We start from the raw sequence: 23,714 nt of genomic DNA, 5'->3' as shown, positions 1-23,714 counted from the left end.
CTTAGCAGCATCCGTCGGGTTGGCCTGGGCACCCTGTCGAGTTGCGCCTTCATGGTGCCCAATATAGAGCCCCACCAACCCGCCACCCCTTCAGTTCCTTCTTACCGCAAGTGATGGTTGGCTGGAACTTCCCTTAGCCCTTGCTTAGCAAGCATGTTCTATAGTTAACCTTAGTGTCGTCTTAGCATTAGAGTTCTTAGTATAGAGCTGTTGGGGCTTTCCTCCCATCCCGCCTCCCCGGAGCCGTGGTATGCCGTGTTCCCCAGGGTTTAAAAACTGTGTGGTCTGTGCAAAGCGCATGCCAAAGAGCGATCCTCACTCTTCCTGTTTACGGTGCCTAGGGGAGATCGCTGTAAGATCTGCTGCTAGTTCTGCCCTAGAACTCTTAAAGAAAGGGATCAGCGGCTTAAGGTGATCCTCATGGAGGCAGCCCTGCACTCCCACTCCGACCCAGGCTCCCACTCCGACTCGATGCAGAGTGCCCCAGCACTGTCGTCAAGCCTGGTGCCAAGAAAGGACTCATCCCAAGATGCTTGGCACTGACATGGCACCTCACGAGGCCCAGCTGATAACTGGTACAACTCTCACTTGCCGGTGCATCAGAAGAAAAAGAAGCCGGACGGCTGCTCTCCTCCAGCTAAATCCAGAGAAGTGAGACCCCAGGTGGGCCACAGCTCTGGATCCCCTACTGGGGCTGTCTCAGCTCCTGCCCAGATGAGGCAGTTGAGTTGGGACCCCCTTGGTCACCGGTCCCTACACAGCCGGCTATGACATCGAGGCGCTCCCCCTCTCCATGTTCCTCGGCGCCTACCCACTCCCTGAGCTCTCGATGCTCAAGGCACCGAGGCTCGGCTTCTCTGTGGTCTTCAGTCTCAGAGACCTCGGGGTCAGAGTCCGAATCTTATCACTCCAGGACAAGCAGGAGCCGCAGATCGAGGTCCAGGAGAGACAGGAGGGAGCCCCAGGCATGGCCTTTTCAGTGGCAGAACCCACCTCCGTGGCCCTTCTGAACCCCCTGGGCTCTCTCCCAAGGACAGGGAGGAACCCCAAGGTCACTGCTCCATGACGACTTATGTGGCCTCAGCCACCTTTATCTTGCTATCGGTTATGCATCTGGCCTCAGCACGTGCTCACGCACCAATGCCTCTGACACCGGCACTGTCGTCGACTCCGGCACTGTATATGGAACTGACCCCGGCAATGTCCTCGCACCATCTTCCACGCCAGCACCATTGTCGATGTCAACTATGATGCAGGCACCGATTAGCACCGATAGCGGCGACAGGCCCTCCTTCTTCATCAGAGCCTACGAGCGGATGGGCACTGGCTCCATCGACTGTTCCTCCCATAGTACCGATGGCCACGCCAACACTTGGTCCAGCATCTGCAGCTCTGGCACCGTTTCGCACACCACGAGCATCAACTCTGCCCTGAGAGTCTAGGGACCCTCAGGGGCGGATGGCAGGGAGCATCTGCTCCTTATAAACGCTTCCTCTTTGTCACCTGATGAAGCACTGGCAGATAAAGCCATAGTCCTAGAGCTTGAACAGGGTGCTGCAGAGGTTGCTGCATAGGGCTGCTCAGGGTCTGAGCATTAAGGCCGAGGAGGTAGTTGAGGAGGCTGATCCCATGGTGGACATCCTCACACCCTCAGGACTTTCCTGTATTGCCCTTCCACTCATTAAAACTATTGTGGACACCACTGAGACCCTGTGGCAGACCCCAGCTTCCTTGCCACCCACTGCCAAGCGCAATTAGAGGCGTTATTTCGTGCCCTCCAAAGGTTTCGAGCATTTATACTCTCACTCACCCCCTGATTCTCTTGTTGTGGATGCTGCTAACCAGCGTGAGAGATGGGGCTTACAAGGGCCCTCCCCAAAAAACAGGGAGGCTAAGCATCTAGACCTGGTTGGGAGAAAGGTCTATTTCACAGGGGGTCTGCAGCTCCATATCTCGAACCAACAGGCCATCATCAGCAGGTACCCGTATAACACAAGTGCAGCGATGGCCAAATTTACGGAGCTCCTCCCTTCGGACTCCCAAACCGAGTGTTTTGGCCTTGGTTGAGGAGGGGAAGCTAGTCACCCAGGCTTCCCTCCAGGCCGCATTGGATGCTGCAGATGCCATGACTAGGGTCATAGCGACTGGGGTAGCCATGAGGAGGGGATCCTGGCTCCAACTCTCGGGGCTCTTACGAGGTCCAGTAGTCCTCACATTTGAGGGTGAGACTCTGTTTTCTGAAAAGAGAGACAAGAGGCTCCACAGCCTGAAAGACTCACGAGCCACCATCAAGTTATTGGGCCTGCACACTCCTGCCACAGAGCGGAGACACTTCCTCCAAGTTTCCATCAGTGGAACCAACAGGATGGTTCTCAGAGGAGGAACAGGAGTGGCAGGAGGAGGGAACATCCAACCTCAGGCCAGGGCTCTGGCCAGCCCAAGCCGCCTTCTGGCCCTTTTGAAGGTGCGGTCGAGGACAGTGCACCAGATCACAGACTGGATCTACCTCACCTTACCTTTTCCTCCCGACTGTCCCCTTTCTACTGTGCGTGGTCCTGTATTACTTTGAACCACTGTGTGCTCTACACAGTAGAGAGGGGATACTCCAATTCTGTGCCCTCCTGCCCTTCCACCCCCCTTCCCTGTCCCTCTTCAGAGACCCTTCTCATGAGCTCTACTCATCCAGGAGGTGCAGCCCCTTGTATTTCTAGGGACAGTGCAGGAGGTTCCTCTGGAGCACAGGGACGAGGATTTCTATTCCTGATATTTCCTAATAATGAAAGCCAAAGGCGGTCTCAGACCTATCCTGGACCTCCGAGAACTCAACAAGTTCATAAAGAAACTCAAGTTCTGCATGGTCTCCTTGTCCTCCATCATCCTCTCACTAGATCCAGCAGATTGGTATGCCACCCTCAACTTGAAAGATGCGTACTTTCACATCGCAATCACTCAGCCCCACAGGAAGTACCTCAGGTTTGTGGTCAATGGTACCCACTACCAATTTACTGTCCACCCGTTCGGCCTGTCAGCAGCACCTTGAGTATTCCCCAAGTGCATGGCAGTTGTTGCCGCGTTCTTGCAGAGGCGCCAGGACCTTACTTGGACGACTGGCTGATCAAAGGCCACTACAGGACCCAAGTGGAAACTCAGGTCACACTTATCAGAGCCTGGGTCTCCTCCTACATGAAGTAAAATCGACTCTGTCTCCTATCCAGAGGATAGAGTTCATAGGGGCAGTACTGGACTCGACCCAAGCCAGGGCATACCTGCCACAGCCGAGGTTTCAGGCCCTCGACAACATAATCCAAGGCATCATGCAGTTCCCCACCATTACAGCAAGAAACTGCCTGAAACTTCTTGGTCACATGGCTGCCCGTACCTAGATGGTGCAACATGCCAAGCTCAGGATTTGACCACTCCAGTCGTGGCTCATGTCAGTGTATTGCGCAGCCCGGGACAGTTTGGACAGGCTCGTGACCTTGCCTCACCCAGTCCTCGACTCCCTCTGGTGGTGGATCGACGCTCAGGAGGTGTGCTTAGGGGTCCGCTTTGCTGTCCCATTGCCGTCTCTGTTGTTGATGATGGACGCATCAGACTTGGGCTTGGGAGCTCATTGGGAGACAGCAGGACTCAAGGGCTCTGGTCGCAGGCAGATCTACGTCTCCACATCAATGTCAGGGAGCTGAGAGCGGTGCGCCTGGCATGTCAGACATTCTGTCCTTACCTAACCGGACAATGCGTATCCGTCATGATGGACAATATGACAGTAATGTTCTATATCAACAGACAGGGGGGTGCATGCTCCTCTCCCCTGTGCCAAGAAGCCCTCATGCTGTGGGACTTTCAATTCACCTGCAGGCATCGTACCTCCCTGGGATTCAGAACAGGCTGGCAGACCACTTCAGCAGGTCGTTCCACAGCCACGGGTGGTTCCTTTACCCGGATGTCGCAATTTCAGTGTTCCAGAGATGGAGGTTTCCTCTCCTAGACCTCTTCACAACATGATGCAACAGGACATGCCAGCAATTTTGCTCCTTCCAAAATCATAGCCCGGGTTCCAGCACATATGCGTTCCTCCTCCATTGGGGAGGTTCTCGCCTATACACCTTTCCACCGATACCGCTTGTTCACAAGGTGTTGCTGAAGATCCGTAGGGATCAAGCTCAGGTCATACTGATAGCAACAGCCTGGTCCCGTCAGCACTGGTACACATCCCTCCTAGAGATGTCCATGGGAGCCCCGATTACCTTGCTGCTCTGCCTGGACCTTCTTACACAGGATCACAGATATCTCCAGCACCCAAATGTACAGTTGCTCCACCTCACTGCATGGAAGCTACATGGTTAAATCCATTGGAGCTTTCCTGCTCAGACCAAGTTAGACAGGTCCTCCTTGGCAGTAGGAAACCCTCTACGAGAGCCACGTACCTTGCCAAGTGGAAGAGATTTTCAATCTGGTTGGCTCAGCTCCATTCACCCCCGACACTAGCTTCAGTGCCACACATTCTGGACTACCTCCTCCATCTGAAGCAGGAGGGTTTCTTGTCATCTTCTATACGAGTGCACTTAGCCGCCATCTCGGCTTTCCACCCAGGCGTGCAGGGCCGCTTGGAATTTGCTAATCCTATGGTCAGCCGATTCCTAAAGGGGCTCGACAGGTTATACCCTCACATCTGTCAGCCAGTCCCTGCCTGGGACCTCAGCTTGGTCCTTTCTAGACTCATGGGGCCTCCCTTTGAACCTTTAGCAACATGCTCCCTGCTCTACCTCTCTTACAAGGTTGCGTTCCTGGTAGCAATAACCTCAGCCAGGAGGGTGTCTAAGCTCAGGGCCTTGACATCAGACCCTCCTTACACCATGTTCTATAAGGACCAGGGTCAGCTCAAGCCTCACCCTGCTTTCCTCCCAAAGGTTGTCTCACAGTTTCACATCAACCAGGACATTTTCCTCACGGTTTTCTACCTTAAACCTCATTCCAGTGGCAGGGAGCAGAGACTCCACTCTCTGGATGACTGAAGGGTGCTGGTCTTTTACATTGAGAGAATGAATCTGTTCAGAAAGTCGGTCCAGTTGTTTGTGGCAATGGCGGACAGGATGAAAGATCAGCCGGTTTCATCCCAGCCCATCTCGTCATGGATCGTGTCCTGTATCCGTGAGTGCTACTACCTGGCAGGCGTTCCCACACCTCCGATCACTATGCACTCTACCAGGGCGCAGGTTTCATCTACAGTGTTTCTGGCTCAGGTGACCACCCAGGAAATCTGCAGAGTGGCAACATGGTCCTCCATACGCACTTTCGCCGTGCACTATGCAATTATCCAGCAGGCCAGAGACAATGCAGCCTTCGGACGATCAGTACTTCAATCAGTGGACAGCTCCGACCCCACCTCCTGAACTTGGCTTGGGAGTCACCTGATTGGAATGGACATGAACAAGTACTCGAAGAAGAAAAAACGATTACTCACTTCTCATAACTGTTGTTCTTCAAGATGTGTTGTTCATGTCCATTCTAATACCCTCCCTCCTACCCCTCTATTGGAGTAGCCGGCAAGAAGGAACTGAGGGGGTGGCAGGTTGGTGGGGCTCTATATTGAGTGCCATGAAGGCGCAACTCCAGGGGCGCCCAGGCTGACCCGACGGATGCTGCTAGGGGAAAAATCTTCCGGCCACCATGCGCATGTGCGCGCACATACCTTATTGGAATGGACATGAACAACAAATCTCGAAGAACAACAGTTACAAGACGTTAGTAACTGTTTTTTCTGCCACCTTTACTTATGTTGATTAGTACCTTATTTAGCTATTAGGCTAATTGATGGAGTGAAGTACTGCTCCGTTTGAGTCAGGGTGGCAGATTCTGGATCTAAATAAATAAATTGATACACTTCTGTCATGTCTTTCCATTTGGTTTCAACAGTTAGAGCCTGTGATAGCAGCTCAGTTTTTTAAGTAGGAGCAGCATTTTCCTCTGAAATGAGAGAGAGAGATGAATAAGTAAGAAAATATTCCAAGGATGGAAGAGCGAAAGAGGAGAGAATAAGAGAGGCATTCTAAGTGTTCCAATTCTGTCTCCACTTTGTAATAGAATGTAACCAGATACTTTTTTCTCTTGAGAGGTCCTTAGCATCGCTTATGGAACCCTGAGCATATATCTTTTTCCCATTTTAAGTAATGTCCTTACCCCCACTACTCCAGTCACCATCCTCCTGATTAAGGAGGACTAGATCCAGCTCATTTGGAGCCAATTAGAAAAGCAGTTTAAGTGACTACAGCAGCATCAAATGAGAGAACCAAGGCACTCACTTGGACTAAGCATGTTTCCTTGGCAGCATTCCCAGTCCATATTTGCCTGAAGAGTGAGAGTCCTGCATGAATAATTGAGCTGCTTCCTCACACTTCACTGCGACTCCTTTTGAGAGCATTATGGTGACTAATTTGTTCGTTTTTTCCAAGCAGTATTTTTTTACTACTACGCATAAAATAGCATCTTTTTCCTGTTATCTTTTGTATAGCAATTGCTAGCTGTTACACATGTTCTTCAGCTTGGAATTTGGAAATTGTGTGAGGAATTTGCTTTTCTGAATATTTAAATGTGAACTATTCATGTTCTAAAACCTAAATCACATAGATCCATAGATCTTGAGTATTTCACACGTTTTCTCATTTGCTGTTGCATCTAAAGTGATCATCACTGACAGTTCTCCATTTACTAACTACCACACTTTAGTTGTTTCCCAGGGTGGATAAAATCATAATTAAAAATATTTTGTGATTTTTTTTTAGTATTTAAATCTATTTAATTCAGATTTTTTATTTACACCATTTTTATTTCTTTACTTCTTTTTATATAGTCTTAATTGCTAAATTGGATATTTTGTAATGATCTTTAATTATTTCTGAATTATTAGAATTTCAGATTTTACAGAGATTTATTTTTTCTATGAAGAATTTTCACACTTAAAATGCACATATGTGCTGAAGAAAACATGTCCCAGCCTTATTGACATCCTACGTGTGAGAACAACACAAACTCAAGCACAAAATCGATAGGCAAATATCCCACGTTTACACCCACACTCTTTTGATATATAAAAGAAGTCAAGACAGCTGAAATCCTTGAGTTAAGTTACACTCCTCCATGGGGCTGTGCTCCTAAATCACTTAGGAGTAAATCCAATAGGGACTTAGGTGCTGCTTCACTCAGCATTGGAGTGCCTAACTTTCAGGCACCTAGTCACCCGGTGGAATCCACAGCTCCAAGTTATGCACTTAGGCTCCTGGTACAATGCATGGGGAGGAATGGGTGCTTAAGAATGGGATCCACAAAAGCCAGCAAGCTGAGCAGGGAGCTGTCTAAAGGAGCCAATTGCAGATGCTGAGGAGAGGGTTGAGGCCTAAGCCTTGCCACTGTCAAAGAGTTAGGTAAGTCAGGGCTGAAGGGAGGTGCCAGTCTCCATTAGGGATTCACGTGAATCCTCTGCTGAAGTTGGCATCCTAAGCTGTTTCTTGGAAGAAAGGTGGTAGTGCACATCTAACTCTGTGCAAAATGCCCCGGGGGGACCTAGGAGGAAGAGGAGGTAAGGAAAGGGACATACCCTCCCTTGTAGGCTTTATAGTTAGTGGGAGACTGGTGTTTGACACATTTCCCCTCCTCCCCCCCCATGCCTGATGTGGTAAAGGTATTTGAACTTGGGGTTCTCGCCTCTTAGGTGAGTACCCTAACCACTAGACTATAGAGTTAGTCTGACTCTCTGTGGCCCAATGCATATTTAACTAACTAGTTATATACAGTGGAACAGCATCAGCTGCAGAGACAGAGAGATCTGGGCCTTAGGCCCCAATCCTGCAAATACTTACACATATTAATTTTACTACCGTCAGTAGCATCAAATGATATCAATAGGACTGCCCACAGTAGTAAAATTAAGCACGTGCATAAGAGTTTGCAGGAATAGAGGCTTAGGTGCTTTTGAAATATACATTTTAAAATCCTAACTTTAAGCTCCTGTATTTGCAAATATTGGACTGTATATATATTACAGAATTCACAGTCACTTTGTTTTATTGAAAGTCTAAATAAATTTTCATTGTTAACTGTGAAGCAGTTTTGTTTTGAAGTGACAAAGATTTTATGCCACAAAGCTTTTTTTTTTTTTTTAGCAAAAATACAATTTTACACCTGGCTTTGCAAACCTGATGCATATAATTACCGGTAACTTTGAGTTCCGCGTATCTACTCATGTTATTAATGGGACTATTCATATGAGGAAAATGATATATCTGTTTGTTGTTTGTAGGATCAGGGTCTTAATTTTCAGTATTTTGGGTTTTCATATAGCAGTTGTGTAAATTCAAAGAAGAGATTCTAAGAGCAGTTGCACTTAAAAAAATACTGCACTTTTTATGTCAATGTAAATTTTAATCTAAATTTGTAATGCCACAGATTTTCAAATTAATTTTGCAAAGGCTCAACCGGATTTAAATCAATGATTAAAAATAAAATCAAGTGATTTAAACTATCTTGATTTAAACTGTTCCACCCTGTTGCTCCCTATTCTAAGGTAAGGGTAGAATTTCCAGTCTCTTGGAAACCACAGAACGATAACTATTTCTAAATGCTGACACTAATGGCAGCAGTTGTGTGAACAAATTTATAAAAATGAAGGATTCTTTAAAGCTTTTGATGTAAGGATATTAATCTGATTATTTAATTAGAAATCAGTTTAAACCTTTAATGAATAATCAGTTAGATTCTGTATGGGTTAACCACTGTCTCCTGTAAAAATTAGAATTCCTTCCAGACAACAAGAAAATTATACACAGATTTTCCTGACCCTTCTAATGTCTAGGCAAATGTTAAGAATTAACTGTGCTAAAATAGAGGATATAGCCAATGTGTGAAATGTTCAGAATACTTGTCTTTATGGAATGGGAATATTAGCAAGAACTTGTGGAAACTAAGAGTTGTATGGACTTATGGTTTCTTATATAAGCTATTTCTCCATGCTAAGAACAGCAGGCAAAGTTAAAGGTTAAAGCATCAAGAAAAGTGGGGGTATATTTCAATACATGAAGGCTTTGTATGGTGTAATTTTGAGTAGGAGCATGGGAAGTAAAAGGACAAGAAAATTTTCTTCCCTTCCTCCCTTTTATGAACTAGAGAGAGCACATTGCTATTGAGCAAGATAAAATCCTGGTAACTTCTAGTGGTATGTCCCCATGTATCTATAAACTTCTATATGGGCGGCAATATACTTCCTAGACCTCCTGGTTACAGCCATGTTCTGCAGAACCAGTTAGCCCTATGCAAAATCTGTAGATGGTAAAGCAATTTAGTTCAATTATCAATCAGTACCAAAAGCTGGCTCTGTTTCCCCACACGCTATAGGAATGCTGTGCTCTTTTTTGTTACTTTATGTTGTTAGCGATTACAGTAGAACCTCAGAGTTATGAACACTTCAGAAATGGAGACAGGTTTCAGAGTGATAGCTGTGTTAGTCTGTATCAGCAAAAAAAACGAGGAGTACTTGTGGCACCTTAGAGACTAACAAACTTATTTGGGCATAAGCTTTCGTGAGCTAAAACCCACTTCATCAGATGCATGGCGTCGAAAATACAGTAGGAAGATAAATATACACAGTACATGAAAAGATGGGGGTTGCATTAACAAGTGGGGGGTCAGTTCTAATGAGACAATTCAATTAAAGTAGGCTATTATCAACAGGAGGAAAAATCACTTTTGTAGTGGTAATCAGGGTGGCCCATTTCAAACAGTTGACAAGAAGGTCTGAGTAACATTAGCCTGGGAAATTAGTTTTTAGTTTTTGAAGTGACCCATCCACTCCCAGTCTTTATCAGGCCTAATTTGATGGTGTCCTGCATGGCCCCAGAGTATGCCAACATATTTATGGCTGACTTAGAACAACACTTTCTCAGCTCTTGTCCCCTAATGCCTCTACTCTACTTGCGCTACATTGATGACATCCTCATCATCTGGACCCATGGGAAGGAGGCCCTTGAGGAATTCCACCAGGATTTCAACAATTTCCACCCCACCATCAACTTCAGCCTGGACCAGACCACACAAGACATCCACTTCCTGGACACTACAGTGCTAATAAGCGATGGTCACATAAACACCACCCTATACTGGAAACCTACTGACCGCTGTACTTACCTACATGCCTCCAGCTTTCATCCAGACCACATCACACGATCCATTGTCTACAGCCAAGCTCTAAGATACAACCGCATTTGGTCCAATCCTTCAGACAGAGACAAACACCTACAGGATCTCTATCAAGTGTTCTTAAAACTACAGTACCCACCTGCTCAAGTGATGAAACAGATTGACAGAGCCAGAAGGGCACCCAGAAATCACCTACTACAGGACAAGCCCAACAGAAAGTGACAGAACGCCACTAGCCGTCACGCTCAGCCCCCAACTAAAACCTCTCCAGCGCATCATCAAGGATTTACTACCTATCCTGAAGGACGATCCCTCACTCTCAGACCTTGGGGGACAGGCCTGTCCTCGCTTACAGACAGCCCCCCAACCTGAAGCAAATACTCACCAGTAACTACACACCACACCACACCACACCACAAAAACACTAACCCAGAAACCTATCCCTGCAGCAACTCCCGTTGCCAACACTGTCCACATATCTATTCAAGGGACACCATCATAGGACCTAACCACATCAGCCACACCATAAGGGGCTCATTCACCTGCACATCTACCAATATGATATATGCCATCATGTGCCAGCAATGCCCCTCTGCCATGTACATTGGCCAAACCGGACAGTCTCTACACCGAAGAATAAATGGACACAAATGAGCCATCAAGAATTATAACATTCAAAAACCAGTTGGAGAACACTTCAACCTCCCTGGACACTCAATAACAGGCTTAAAAGTGGCAATTCTTCAACAATAAGAACTTCAAAAACAGACTCCTACAAGAAACTGCAGAACTGGAATTAATTTGCAAACTGGACACCATCAAATTAGGCCTGAATAAAGACTGGGAGTGGATGGGTACCTACAAAAACTAAAAACTAATTTCCCCATGCTAATTTCCCCCTACTGTTACTCATACCTTCTTGTCAACTGTTTGAAATGGGCCACCCGGATTACCACTACAAAAGTGATTTTCCTTCTGTTGATAATAGCCCACTTTAATTGAATTGTCTCGTTAGAACTGACCCCCCGACTTGGTAAGGCAACTCCCATCTTTTCATGTACTGTGTATATATATCTTCCTACTGTATTTTCCATTCCATGTATCTAATGAAGTGGGTTTTAGCTCATATACATGTGCTAGTCTCTAAGGTGCCACAAGTACACCTCGTTGTTTCAGAAATGGAAGTTATTCATAACTCTGAAATGTTCTTACCTCTGAATAAACATTCTAGTGGTTGTTTCAAAAGTTTACAACTGAACATTGACTTAATACAACTTTGAAACTTTACGGAAGAAAAATGCTGCTTTAACCGTCTTAATTTAAATGAAACAATCAGAATCAGTTTCCTTACCTTTTCAAATCTTTTTTTAAACTTTCCCTTTATTTTTTAGTACTTTACGTTTAACACAGTACTGTGCTGTCTTTGGTGGGGTTTTTTTCTTTTTTATCCCGTCTTTGCTGCTGCCTCATTGTGTACTTCAGGTTCCAAATGAGGTGTGTGGTTGAATGGTCAGTTAGTAACTACTGCAGTGGTTGTATCGCTGAGAAATGCAGTCATAACATAAGGGATTTCATTATTAATTAGATACATCATATTTTATTGCTTTTACTTCTTTTATAACAAATACAGTAATAAGACACGAATATCCCGCCCTCTCCCCCGCAGAAAGGAAAGCAAGCCATAAAACCCTCTGTGATGCGAAAAAAGTTTATACCAATACTTATTACATAGAAATAAAGTACTTTGAATATAATGTAAATCAAGAAACATTCCAGATTTAAGTAGTAACCTCTAGGATTAAGTTATCATAAATTAAACTCAAATATCATATACGCAGATTTATTTTTGTAATTATGATTATTTGTCTTATCCTGTGTTAATTCAGGCTCTCAAGCATCATCTGTTTTGAATTCAACATTATCTATTAATGTAGCTAAATGAGCAACTCACAGTTCAGGTGACAGGAAACTATTTTATGTTATAATTATTTTCTACTATATGGTACGAATAGGTAATATACTATGACAACTCAATAGCGTGTTTCTTTTTTGTTTTTCTTTTTGCTTTTTTAAAATAATAAATCAGTACTTTTGAAGACTTAATTTGTTTTATAATCCGGTTCATAATTTTGGTTTACCCTGTCATTGCTTCAGCATTTTGCCATATAAATGCTATCCATGATGGAATGATGAAAGCAAAAGCTTAATGTAATACTGTAGTGTACAGAAACGGTATTTTCTTCAGTTTCAGAAATGTTGTGGGCAAAAAGTTGATATTGATGCTGCTTGCTTACAATTTTTTAAATTAATACTCATACAAAAATTTGAAATAGGCTACATTATGTATAAATATTATTAGTTTAGAGGCAATATTCCAGATATTCAGATTGTATATAAAGAGTAAATTAGGAAATAACTAGTTCAATTATGTTAATAAAAGCTATCACAATAGCTTGCCCTACACCCTGTCATTAAGTTCTTTATATCTTCTCTCACAAATACAACAAAGTTACTTTTCCAAGCTATAGAAAAACAATATATTGACAAAGGTTTGGGGTATCCCCTTACATCTTCGTAAAATCAGGATTCTACTGAACATACCCTAGACACAGAATTAAACTAACATTCTACTCTCTGAACAACTCACACTTTTATGTGAATCCCGATATTGACAATTAAATAGTCTAATGTTATAACTTAGTTGTGTTTTTAACAGATGTAATTATCCTTCAATACCTGGAGATTATACTATTTCCATAGTTTGTTTGAATTAATGTATAAATATAATTTGCTTGCTACTTCTGTTTTCACACGTGATTTTTTTTTAAATCACCTTTAATTGGAATAATGCCTCTAACTGTTCTGTTGGCACTACTGAGGTATAGAAAGTATCTCTTAATAATGCAAGTCTGCATTCATTAATATTAATTCCATACAACTGACTTTTTGTTGTGCTAAGTGTGCTTACATCATTCCCTACATACATTTAGCTATGTATCAGTGCAGCCATTACTGATGTTATATACTACATGGTAATAACGTTGTAATAAGCCAGAGAATGATGTGATGAAAACTACTTTGATTTAGTTTGGTACTCAGACTTGTCTAAGGTTAACTATGCAGTACAGCTCCATGCTTTTTTTAAATTATCAGGATACAGACTTTGATTACTTAGGCCAAGTGATCTTGCAATAATGGGGAACACCAAATAAATTCAGACATTTCTTTATATTACAGTTTAATTTAGTACTTCGGTAATTGTGTGCTAGCTGTTCTATATGTGTGTGTGTGTGTGTGTATATATGTGTGTATATATATGTATATGAAATATATTGATACATATATATCTATATGTTGACAGGACAGGTATGAGCACCAGAGTAACCAGTAGTTTCAAAATGCACAGGAAAACACGTGCATTAGCAAAAGAGAATGTAAAATAATGGCTATTGAAATTAAATTAACATGCTTTTTTTTTCCTTTCTGAAATTTCAGAAATCTGAAAGGTATTGTTGAAAAAGCATAATATATGTTTACATGTCAATGGTTGCAGGTTATGAAAAATTTTTAAATTAAGAATTGTCAATTCATATTTTTCTATTTGTGCAAATCTTTCTGTGCGGCTTCTTTTGGTTCGGTCATAGTGCTGGAAAAAACAGATGTGCCATTCACAATATAATCTGTATTATAGTCAGAGTGGGAGAATAATTAAAATACTCTTTTAATATTATTGAAGCTTAATTTCAGTTTTATAAGTTGCTTATCTTAGTGCCCAAATTACATGTCTGCATGCCCAATATAAAGTGTTTCCACTGGGGGAAATTGTGCTGTTTCTAATTTTGTGACCTCATTTACAGTATTATTAAGGCAAATTGACACAATATCTTCTATAAAATGGAGAGGTCAATGGTAATTCTAATCCATTTATAAATCTTTTGTCACATAAATCCGAACTACTTAGCTGCATCAGCCTGATGTTCAAGAAATAGCAGAAAACCTAGAGTAAAAAAATCATATATTTAATTTTTCCTTTTATATTATGAAAACTTTTTTTTAAATGGCTCCCTCCAGAAAAAACAAACAAACCATAACAACAAAAACTTTTTAAAAATACCAGATTTTTCTGGAGAACAGTTTTATCCTGATGGTCGGCAACCATCAGGATCTTCAGTGTTATGGTTGAAGAGGCTGGTATGATGAAAGCTGCTCTCATCTTTAGGTTCCTAAATGATCCTGAAGCGCACAGTGTAATTTGTACTGATACAAAATGCAACAGGAGAAAAATATAGTAAGAAAACAATAGCAAATGACAAATCTCAAATGGACTTTGTATTAGAAAGGCCACTCAGTAAAAATACAGAGTTTGGTAAAAAAAAAAAAAAAAAAAAAATTCCTTACTATTTTTACTCCAAACATTTTATAATTCCATGTGATAACTAAAATAGCATGCCCTAGGGTTTACAGTTATAAAGATGCATCGTTTGCACACTTGTGGAGTGCTGACTGTGTTGGGTGGGGGTATGTATCTTTGGCCACATACACCAATGTTTGTTATTCCTTGCACATAGTGTTGCATGCTTAATATTAATTACAATTCAAAATAAATATGCTGATAAAAATAAAGTCTATATTCTGGGCTTTCATTTGCAGAAATTAAATATTTACAGCTCATCTGAAGGTAGTACAATTGATATAACTTCCCTTGGAGAAGAAAAAGCAGATGTTGACTCTGAAGAAGCACTAGAACCAAAGGCCTGTTTTGCAGAAGGTATGGAAGGAACATTTTGGTGTATCAATTCCCATTAGTGCAGGCTGCTACAGTGTTATAGTCCAGGCTTAAATTAGGCTAGATGACAAGGGGTTGTAGACTCCAACCCCCAAATAAAGAGGGTTCTATGGTGAGCCGTCTGACGGTAAGAGGATATTCTAAAAGTATAAGCAACCTAAGGCCCTGACCCTACAATAATCTATACGTGTACTTAAATTTACACATTGTTAACAGTCACATTGAACTCAATGTGACTGTTCCTGGTATATAAAGTTAAGCATATGCATAGTTTTTCCAGGATCAAGGCCTAAGACTTTAAATTTTGTAACAAATAAGAGACCCAGTCATGCAAACTCTCACTCATGTAAGTAGTCCCTTTGATGTCAAATGGAGTAGTCATATGAGTAAAAACTGCAGGATCAAGCCCTTCAGCCTTGTTTCTTGCAAAGAAGCCTACCCACACGTTCATATCCTATTGACTCTAATGGAACTCTGTTTGGGTGTATTCTTTTGCAGGATTGGGCCCTAATGAAATCCCACAATGCATAATTAAAATTTTGTATGTTATCTTACAATATTTTACCATCTTTTTGATTTCTGATGAGTATATTTTGGGACTACATTTTAATCTTTAATTTATGACTAAAACCCTTTTTAACACTCTTGACATATTTTCATTCATGTTGGGTCAATATGAAACTTGTTGAAGGTCCTGCCCGGTCCTCTTGATCCATTAATAACATTTCAAAAATAAAATAAATGGAAATGTTTAAAATGGTACTGGTTATTCTTTTCTGACATTCTAATTTCAGTTTTCTAAATTATGCCCATTTTATAAAAACCTAGTTTTACCAGAAAAGGTAGATTTAAATTATTGGAGACAGGTGAGGGATTGAGGCAAAGAAAGTTAATTCCATAAACTTCAAAGGGCCAAATTAGAAAAATCTGAGCATTCAGAAATTTTGAGATGTCAAAAAGGTGATATTTTGGAATTTCATTTGTATAGCACCGTAAATGTACACACTGCTTAATAATGTGAAAAATCTGATAATAAAAATATGGAGTTCTTATAGAGAGCTTTTATCAGTAGAGCTCAAAGCACTTTATAAAGAAGGTTAGTATTATTATCCCCATGTTCACAAACACAAAGGACAAAATCTATACAGCCTAGTCCTAGTTTTCCAAAAAGTTTGAAAGGCATCTTCAATGTAAGTTTTCACCATTTCACTTTGGACAATTTTTGCACTTCTATTTTTCTACAAAATTAAAATGTTTCATAACAACGTTGAAGCTTTTAAGATAGAACTTCAAATCAACATTTGGCTCAGATTAGGTCCCTTGTGACTTAGAATTGTTCTCACTTTTGTGTGAAAATGAACCCATTTTCAAGAAGAAAAAATTACAAACCATAAATATTTTTGCAACTCAGGACCATTTTCAAATTCTTAATGAAATGCAAAAAAACCACTAAATTTTTGAGTATTTCACATTTTATTACCAGTAGTTTTATCTAAATACATGATATGCATTGCTGTCAAGGATGTAACCAACTTTTAGTTAACTAGGCATTTTGAATAACTCAAGATGAGATTATTGGGGCTGTAAAGTATATGCTCTTGGTCATTCCAGTAAAAGTTGTAGGAGTATATAGTATTTTTATGTGAGCTGATGAAATACAGTATAGTCTATGTGGAGGGCCCTACCAAATTCGTGGCCATGAAAAATGCATCACGGACTGTGAAATCTGGTCTTTTGTGTACTTTTACTCTATACTATACATATTTCATGGGAGAGACCAGCATTTCTCTCACTGGGGGTTCTCACCCAAAAGGGAGTTGCAGGGAGGTTGCGGTATTGCCACCCTTACTTCTTCGCTGCCTTCAGAGCTGGGTGGCCAGAGAGCGGCAGCTGTTGGCTGAGTGCCAGGCCCTCTCAGAGGTCCAGAGAGGCCAGGGCCACTTCCAGCTTTTGAGGCCCCTAGCCATAATAAAAATAAAAAATAATGACCCATGAAAACAAAATAAGGCACCAAAAAAAGAGAGAGAGATAATTTGAATTTTTTTATTTAACAAATGCTTTTCTAGCCTTTTTTTGTGCAAGTGCACTAACTGAGGAAAAATCTAGGTTTCGTGCAATGTCACAGTTGATATTAAGCATGGTGAGCCCATTCAAACGCTCTTGTCCCATAGTTGAACAGTGATAGTTCTTCACCTGCTTCAACACATTGAAAGTGCATTAACCCAAAGCCACTGATGCAGGCAAACTGACAAAAATATGCAATGCAAGTGTCTAAATTTGAGGCCCCCTTTGAGCTTGAGGCCCAGGCCAAATGGCCCTCCTGGCTCCCCCTCTGATTGGCCCTGCTGAGCACCTAGCTCTGAAGGCAGCAATACCATACCATACCATGCCATCCTTACTTCTGTGCTGCTGTCTTCAGAGCTGGGTGGCCAGAGAGGATCAGCTGCTGACTGAGGACCCAGCTTGAAGGCAGCAGTGCCGAAGTAATGGGTGGCAATACCCTACCATACCATCCTTACCTCAGCACTGTTGCTGGCAGTGGCTCTGCCTTCAGAGCTGGATTCCCAACCAGCAGCCACTGCTCTCTGGCCGCCCAACTCTGAAGGCAGTACCACCATCGGCAGCAGTGCAGAAGTAAGGGTAACAATATTGCAACCCCCCCTATAATAACCATGTGGACCCCCCCACACACAAACACACACACAACTCCTTTTTGGGCCAGGATCCCTACAATTACAACACCATGAAATTTCAGTTTTAAATATCTGAAATCATGAAATTTACGATTTTTAAAATCCTATGACCATGGAATTGACCAAAATGGACGGTGAATTTTGTAGGGCCCTATCTATGTGTAACAGATTGTCGTGGGAACAAATGACACTCCAGGGAGAGGTAGGATTTTACCTCTGGGGTCATTAAAATGTTTTATGATATTTTATGTTTGACTCATCTCTTAAAAAGAATGGGAAAAGTGTTAGTGACCAAGTGGGCATGAAAGCTCTTGGGCTCTGCTAGAATATGAAATTCGCACAACTAAATCCTTCGGACCTCATAATGAAAACAGAGCTTTCCAAGGTGGAAGTGGACTATACAGATCAGTGGTTCCTAAACTTTTTACTAAGGTAAAGGTACAACTGCATTTTGTCTTCTTTTGCAACCCACTCAGGGTCCAAACTGGGTGGGCAAAAATCATAGGCGTGGTGACTCCATGCAGAGATCTTAAAGCTCAGAGCAGGAAGCTGGGCTCACTCTCACTCTCCAACTCCATACAAACACTCCACGGCCTCCTCTCCACACCAGCCCTATGATCTAGAACCTTCCTGCGACTGGGTCAGGAGCACCATCTGGGACATATTACTATAGATGGTTCTTACAAACCTATATTTCAAGAAAAGTTTACTTTTGTTCTAATCAGAATATTTATTGTTTTTCTCATCATATTTATTTGGGAAATTAGTATATTTTCCCAAACTTGTCTTGGGTAGAACCAGTGAGACAATATAAATTGTTAAAAACTGTATACAGAATAAATAATTATCGTAGTCATAAATTGTGCCTTTAATACACCCTATTTGTTAAATCCTGTAGAACACTTTTCCTTTATTTTGACACATTAATAAGTGTTCCAAGTTATAGATTAACAGCCATGTTAGTCTGTATTCGCAAAAAGAAAAGGAGTACTTGTGGCACCTTAGAGACTAACCAATTTATTTGAGCATAAGCTTTCATGGGCTACAGCTCACTTCATCGGATGCATAGTTGTTATCTATAACTTAAGTGCCGGCAATATGCTTATTGCTGTACAAGGCAAAATAGTCTTTGCCATAAGGAGTTTCTATTCCAAAAGACAGACACAAATAAATTAAGATGCACTGCGAGACCCAGAGGATAGTTTTTAAACTGGAGGAAAGGGATTTCCTCAGTCTTTTTATCTTGTCTACTCTTGAGATGTCAGTCTTAGGCTTGATGATTTCGTATACAGTTTTTATCAATTTATATTGTCTTACTGGTTCTACCCAAGACAAGTTTGGGAAAATATACTAATTACTAATTAGGTTGAATTTATAGAAGTCGGTTTTTTAGATATCATTTTTATATAGTCGATTGTGTGTGTCCCCACACAAAATGCTTTAAGTGCATTAACTCGGCGGAGTGCTTCCACAGTACCCAGGCTGGTGTCGACTTCCGGAGCGTTGCACTTTGGGTAGCTATCCCACAGTTCCCACAGTCTCCACCACCCATTGGAATTCAGGGTTGAGATCCCAATGCCTAATGGGGCAAAAACATGTCGCGGGTGGTTCTGGGTACATGTCAACAGGCCCTCCCTCCCTCCGTGAAAGCAACGGCAGACAATCGTTTTGCGCCTTTTTTCCTGAGTTACCTGTGCAGACACCATACCATGGCAAGCATGGAGCCCACTCAGCTCACTGTCACCGTACGTCTCCTTGGTGCTGGCAGATGCGGTACTGCATTGCTACACAGCAGCAACCCATTGCCTTGTGGCAGCAGATGGTGCAATAGGCCTGATAACCACCATCATAATGTCCGAGGTGCTCCTGGCCGCCTCGGTAAGGTCGGTCAGGAGCGCCTGGGCAGACATGGGTGCAGGGACTAAAATAGGAGTGGCTCGACCGGGTCATTCTCTTTAGTCCTGCTGGCAGTTCTATTGTACCGTCTTCTGGCGATCAGCCAGGAGATGAGGATGGCTAGCAGTCCTACTGCACCGTCCGCTGCCAACCAAAGATGTAAAAGATAGATGGAGTGGATCAAAACAAGAAATACACCAGATTTGTTTTGTATTCATTTGCTTTCCCCTCTCTCCCTCCCTGAAATCGACAGCCGACAATCATTTCGGTGAAGTCTGTTGGGGCACCTTGAAAAGTTTAATGGAGATTCAGTCCTGCCTGAAATACCGGGGGGAGGGATAGCTCAGTGGTTTGAGCATTGGCCTGCTAAACCCAGGGTTTTGAGTTCAATCCTTGAGGGGGCCATTCTGTGTGACAGTTGTTTTTGTTTCTCCTTGATGTAAAGCCACCCCCTTTGTTGATTTTAATTCCCTGTAAGCCATGTCGTCAGTCGCCCCTCCCTCCAATAGAGCAATGGCAGACAATCGTTCCGTGCCTTTTTTCTGTGCAGACGCCATACCATGGCAAGCATGGAGCCTGCTCAGATCACTTTGGGAATTAGGAGCACATTAAACACCACGTACATTATCCAGCAGTATATGCAGAACCAGAACCTGGCAAAGCAAAACCAGGCGAGTAGGCGACATCAGCACAGCGACGAGAGTGATAAGGACATGGACACAGACTTCTCTCAAAGCACGGGCCCTGGCAATGTGGGCATCATGGTGCTAATGGGGCAGGTTCATGCGGTGGAACGTCAATTCTGGTCCCGGGAAACAAGCACAGGCTGATGGGACCGCATAGTGTTGCAGGTCTGGGATGATTTCCAGTGGCTGCGAAACTTTCGTATGCATAAGGGCACTTTCATGGAACTTTGTGATTTGCTTTCCCCTGCCCTGAGGCGCAAGAATACCAAGATGAGAGCAGTCTCACAGTTGAGAAGCGAGTGGCGATAGCCCTGTGGAAGCTTGCAACTCCAGACGCCTACTGGTCAGTCGGGAATCAATTTGGAGTGGACAAATCTACTGTGGGGGCTGCTGTGATACAAGTAGCCAACGCAAGCAAAGATCTGCTGATATGAAGGGTAGTGACCCTGGGAAATGTGCAGGTCATAGTGGATGGCTTTGCTGCAATGGGATTCCCTAACTGTGGTGGGGCCATAGACGGAACCCATATCCCTATCTTGGCACCGGAGCACCAAGCCAGCGAGTACATAAACCGCAAGGGGTACTTTTCAATAGTGCTGCAAGCACTGGTGGATCAAAAGGGACGTTTCACCAACATCAATGTGGGATGGCCGGGAAAGGTACATGACGCTCGCATCTTCAGGAACTCTGGTCAGTTTCAAAAGCTGCAGGAAGGGACTTTATTCCCAGACCAGAAAATACCCGTGGGGGATGTTGAAATGCCTACAGTTATCCTTGGGGACTCAGCCTATCCCTTAATGCCCTGGCTCATGAAGCCATACACAGGCAGCCTGGACAGTAGTCAGGAGCTGTTCAACTACAGGCTGAGCAAGTGCAGAATGGTGGTAGAATGTGCATTTGGATGTTTAAAGGCGCACTGGCGCAGTTTACTGACTCAGTTAGACCTCAGTGAAACCAATATTCCCACTGTTATTACTGGTTTCAGAGTAGCAGCCGTGTTAGTCTATATTTGCAAAAAGAAAAGGAGCCACAAATACTCCTTTTCTTTTTACTGTTATTACTGCTTGCTGTGCGCTCCACAATATCTGTGAGAGTAAGGGGGGGACATTTATGGCGGGGTGGGAGGTTGAGGCAAATCGCCTGGCAGCTGGTTACGCACAGCCAGACACCAGGGCAGTTAGAAGAGCACAGGAGGGCACAGTGCGCATCAGAGAAGCTTTGAAAACCAGTTTCATGACTAGCCAGGCTATGGAGTGACAGTTCTGTTTGTTTCTCCTCGATGAAACCCCCTGCCCCTTGGTTCGCTCTACTTCCCTGTAAGCTAACCACCCTCCCGTCCTCCCTTCAATCACCGCTTGCAGAAGCAATAAAAGTCATTGTTGCTTCACACTCATGCATTCTTTATTAATTCATCACACAAATGGGGGGATAACTGCGAAGGTAGCCCAGGAGGGGTGGGGGAGGAGGGAGGGACAAGGCCACACAGCACTTTAAAAGTTTAAAACTTTAAAACTTATTGAATACCAGCCTTCTGTTGCTTGGGCAATCCTCTGGGGTGGAGTGGCTGGATGGCAGGAGCCCCCCCCACCGTGTTCTTGGGCGTCTGGCTGAAGAGGCTATGGAACTTGGGGAGGATGGCGGTTGGTTACACAGGGGCTGTAGAGGCAGTCTGTTCTCCAGCTGCCTTTCCTGCAGCTCAGCCATACGCTGGAGCATATTAGTTTGATCCTCCAGCAGCCTCAGCATTGAATCCTGCCTCCTCTCATCACGCTGCCGTCACCTTTCAGCTTCAGCCCTCTCTTCAGCCCTCCACCTCTCCTCCCGGTCATTTTGTGCTTTCCTGCACTCTGACATTGTCTGCCTCCACGCATTCGTCTGTGCTCTGTCAGTGTGGGAGGACAGCATGAGCTCAAAGAACATTTCATCGCAAGTGCGGTTTTTTCGCCTTCTGATCTTTGCTCGCCTCTGGGAAGGAGGAGATCCTGTGATCCTTGAAACACATGCAGCTGGTGGAGGAAAAAAAAAGGGACAGTGGTATTTAAAAAAACACATTTTATAGAATAATGGGTGCACGCTTTCACGGTAAACCTTGCTGTTAACGTTACATAAATAGCACATGTGCTTTCGTTACAAGGTCACATTTTGCCTCCCCCCACCATGTGGCTAACCCACCTCCCCATGGCTAACAGCGGGGAACATTTCTGTTCAGCCACAGGCAAACAGCCCAGCAGGAACAACCACCTCTGAATGTCCCCTTAAGAAAAGCACCCTATTTCAACCAGGTGACCACGAATGGTATCACTTTCCTGAGGTTAACACAGAAAGATAAAGAACGGATGTTGTTTGACGCCAGCAAACATACACTGCAATGCTTTGTTCTGCAGTGATTCCGACTATGTGCTACTGGCCTGGCGCGGTAAAGTGTCCTACCCTGGTGGACGAAATAGGGCTGCCCTCCCCAGAAACCTTTTGCAAAGGCTTTGGGAGTACATCCAGGAGAGCTTTATGGAGATGTCCCTGGAGTATTTCCGCTCCATCCCCAGACACATTAACAGAATTTTCCAGTAGCTGTACTGGCCGCGAATGCCAGGGCAAATTAATCATTAAACACGCTTGCTTTTAAACTAGATATACTATTTAAAAAGGTACACTCACCAGAGGTCCCTTCTCCGACTGGCGGGTCCGGGAGGCAGACCCAGGAGCCTTGGGTGGGTTCGGGGGGTACTGGCTCCAGGTCCAGGGTGAGAAACAGTTCCTGGCTGTCGGGAAAACCGGTTTCTCTGCTTGTTTGCTGTGAGCTATCTACAACCTCATCATCATCTTCCTCGTCCCCAAAACCTGCTTCTGTGTTGCGCCCATCTCCATTGAAGGAGTCAAACAACACGGCTGGAGTAGTGGTGGCTGAACCCCCTAAAATGGCATGCAGCTCATCATAGAAGCGGCATGTTTTGGGCTCTGCCCTGGAGCGGCCGTTCGCGTCTCTGGTTTTCTGGTAGGCTTGCCTCAGCTCCTTAAGTTTCACGCAGCACTGCTTCGGGTCCCTGTTATGGCCTCTGTCCTTCATGTCCTGGGAGATTTTTACAAATGTTTTGGCATTTTGAAAACTGGAACGGAGTTCTGATAGCACAGATTCCTCTCCCCACACAGCAATCAGATCCCGTACCTCCCGTTTGGTCCATGCTGGAGCTCTTTTGCAATTCTGGGACTCCATCATGGTCACCTCTGCTGATGAGCTCTGCACTCACCTGCAGCTTGCCATGCTGGCCAAACAGGAAATGAAATTCAAAAGTTCACGGGCCTTTTCCTGTCTACCTGACCAGTGCATCTGAGTTGAGAGTGCTGTCCAGAGCGGTCACAATGGAGCAGTCTGGGATAGCTCCCGGAGGCCAATACCGTCTAATTGCATCCACAGTACCCCAAATTCAACCTGGCAAGGCCGATTTCAGCGCTAATCCCCTTGTCGGG

At 43.8% G+C, this 23,714-nt stretch overlaps 1 protein-coding gene across 6 annotated transcripts in view; it reads left to right on the top strand.

The window, feature by feature from the left end:
- LOC144272505 (sodium channel protein type 2 subunit alpha-like) overlaps nucleotides 1–23,714 on the top strand; it is a 130,587-nt gene that overhangs the window by 65,056 nt on the left and 41,817 nt on the right. For all 6 annotated transcript variants that reach the window (XM_077830615.1, XM_077830613.1, XM_077830612.1 and 3 more), the window contains one exon: nucleotides 14,839–14,956. In XM_077830615.1, the coding sequence (XP_077686741.1) occupies nucleotides 14,839–14,956 (118 nt within the window). The remainder of the gene's footprint in view (nucleotides 1–14,838; nucleotides 14,957–23,714) is intronic.

This window comes from Eretmochelys imbricata, chromosome 11 (assembly GCF_965152235.1).
Source record: "Eretmochelys imbricata isolate rEreImb1 chromosome 11, rEreImb1.hap1, whole genome shotgun sequence".
In the NCBI taxonomy this organism is placed as follows: domain Eukaryota; kingdom Metazoa; phylum Chordata; order Testudines; family Cheloniidae; genus Eretmochelys; species Eretmochelys imbricata.
The sequence above is the reverse complement of the archived record's forward strand: the minus strand, read 5'-3'. Positions and strand labels throughout refer to the sequence as shown.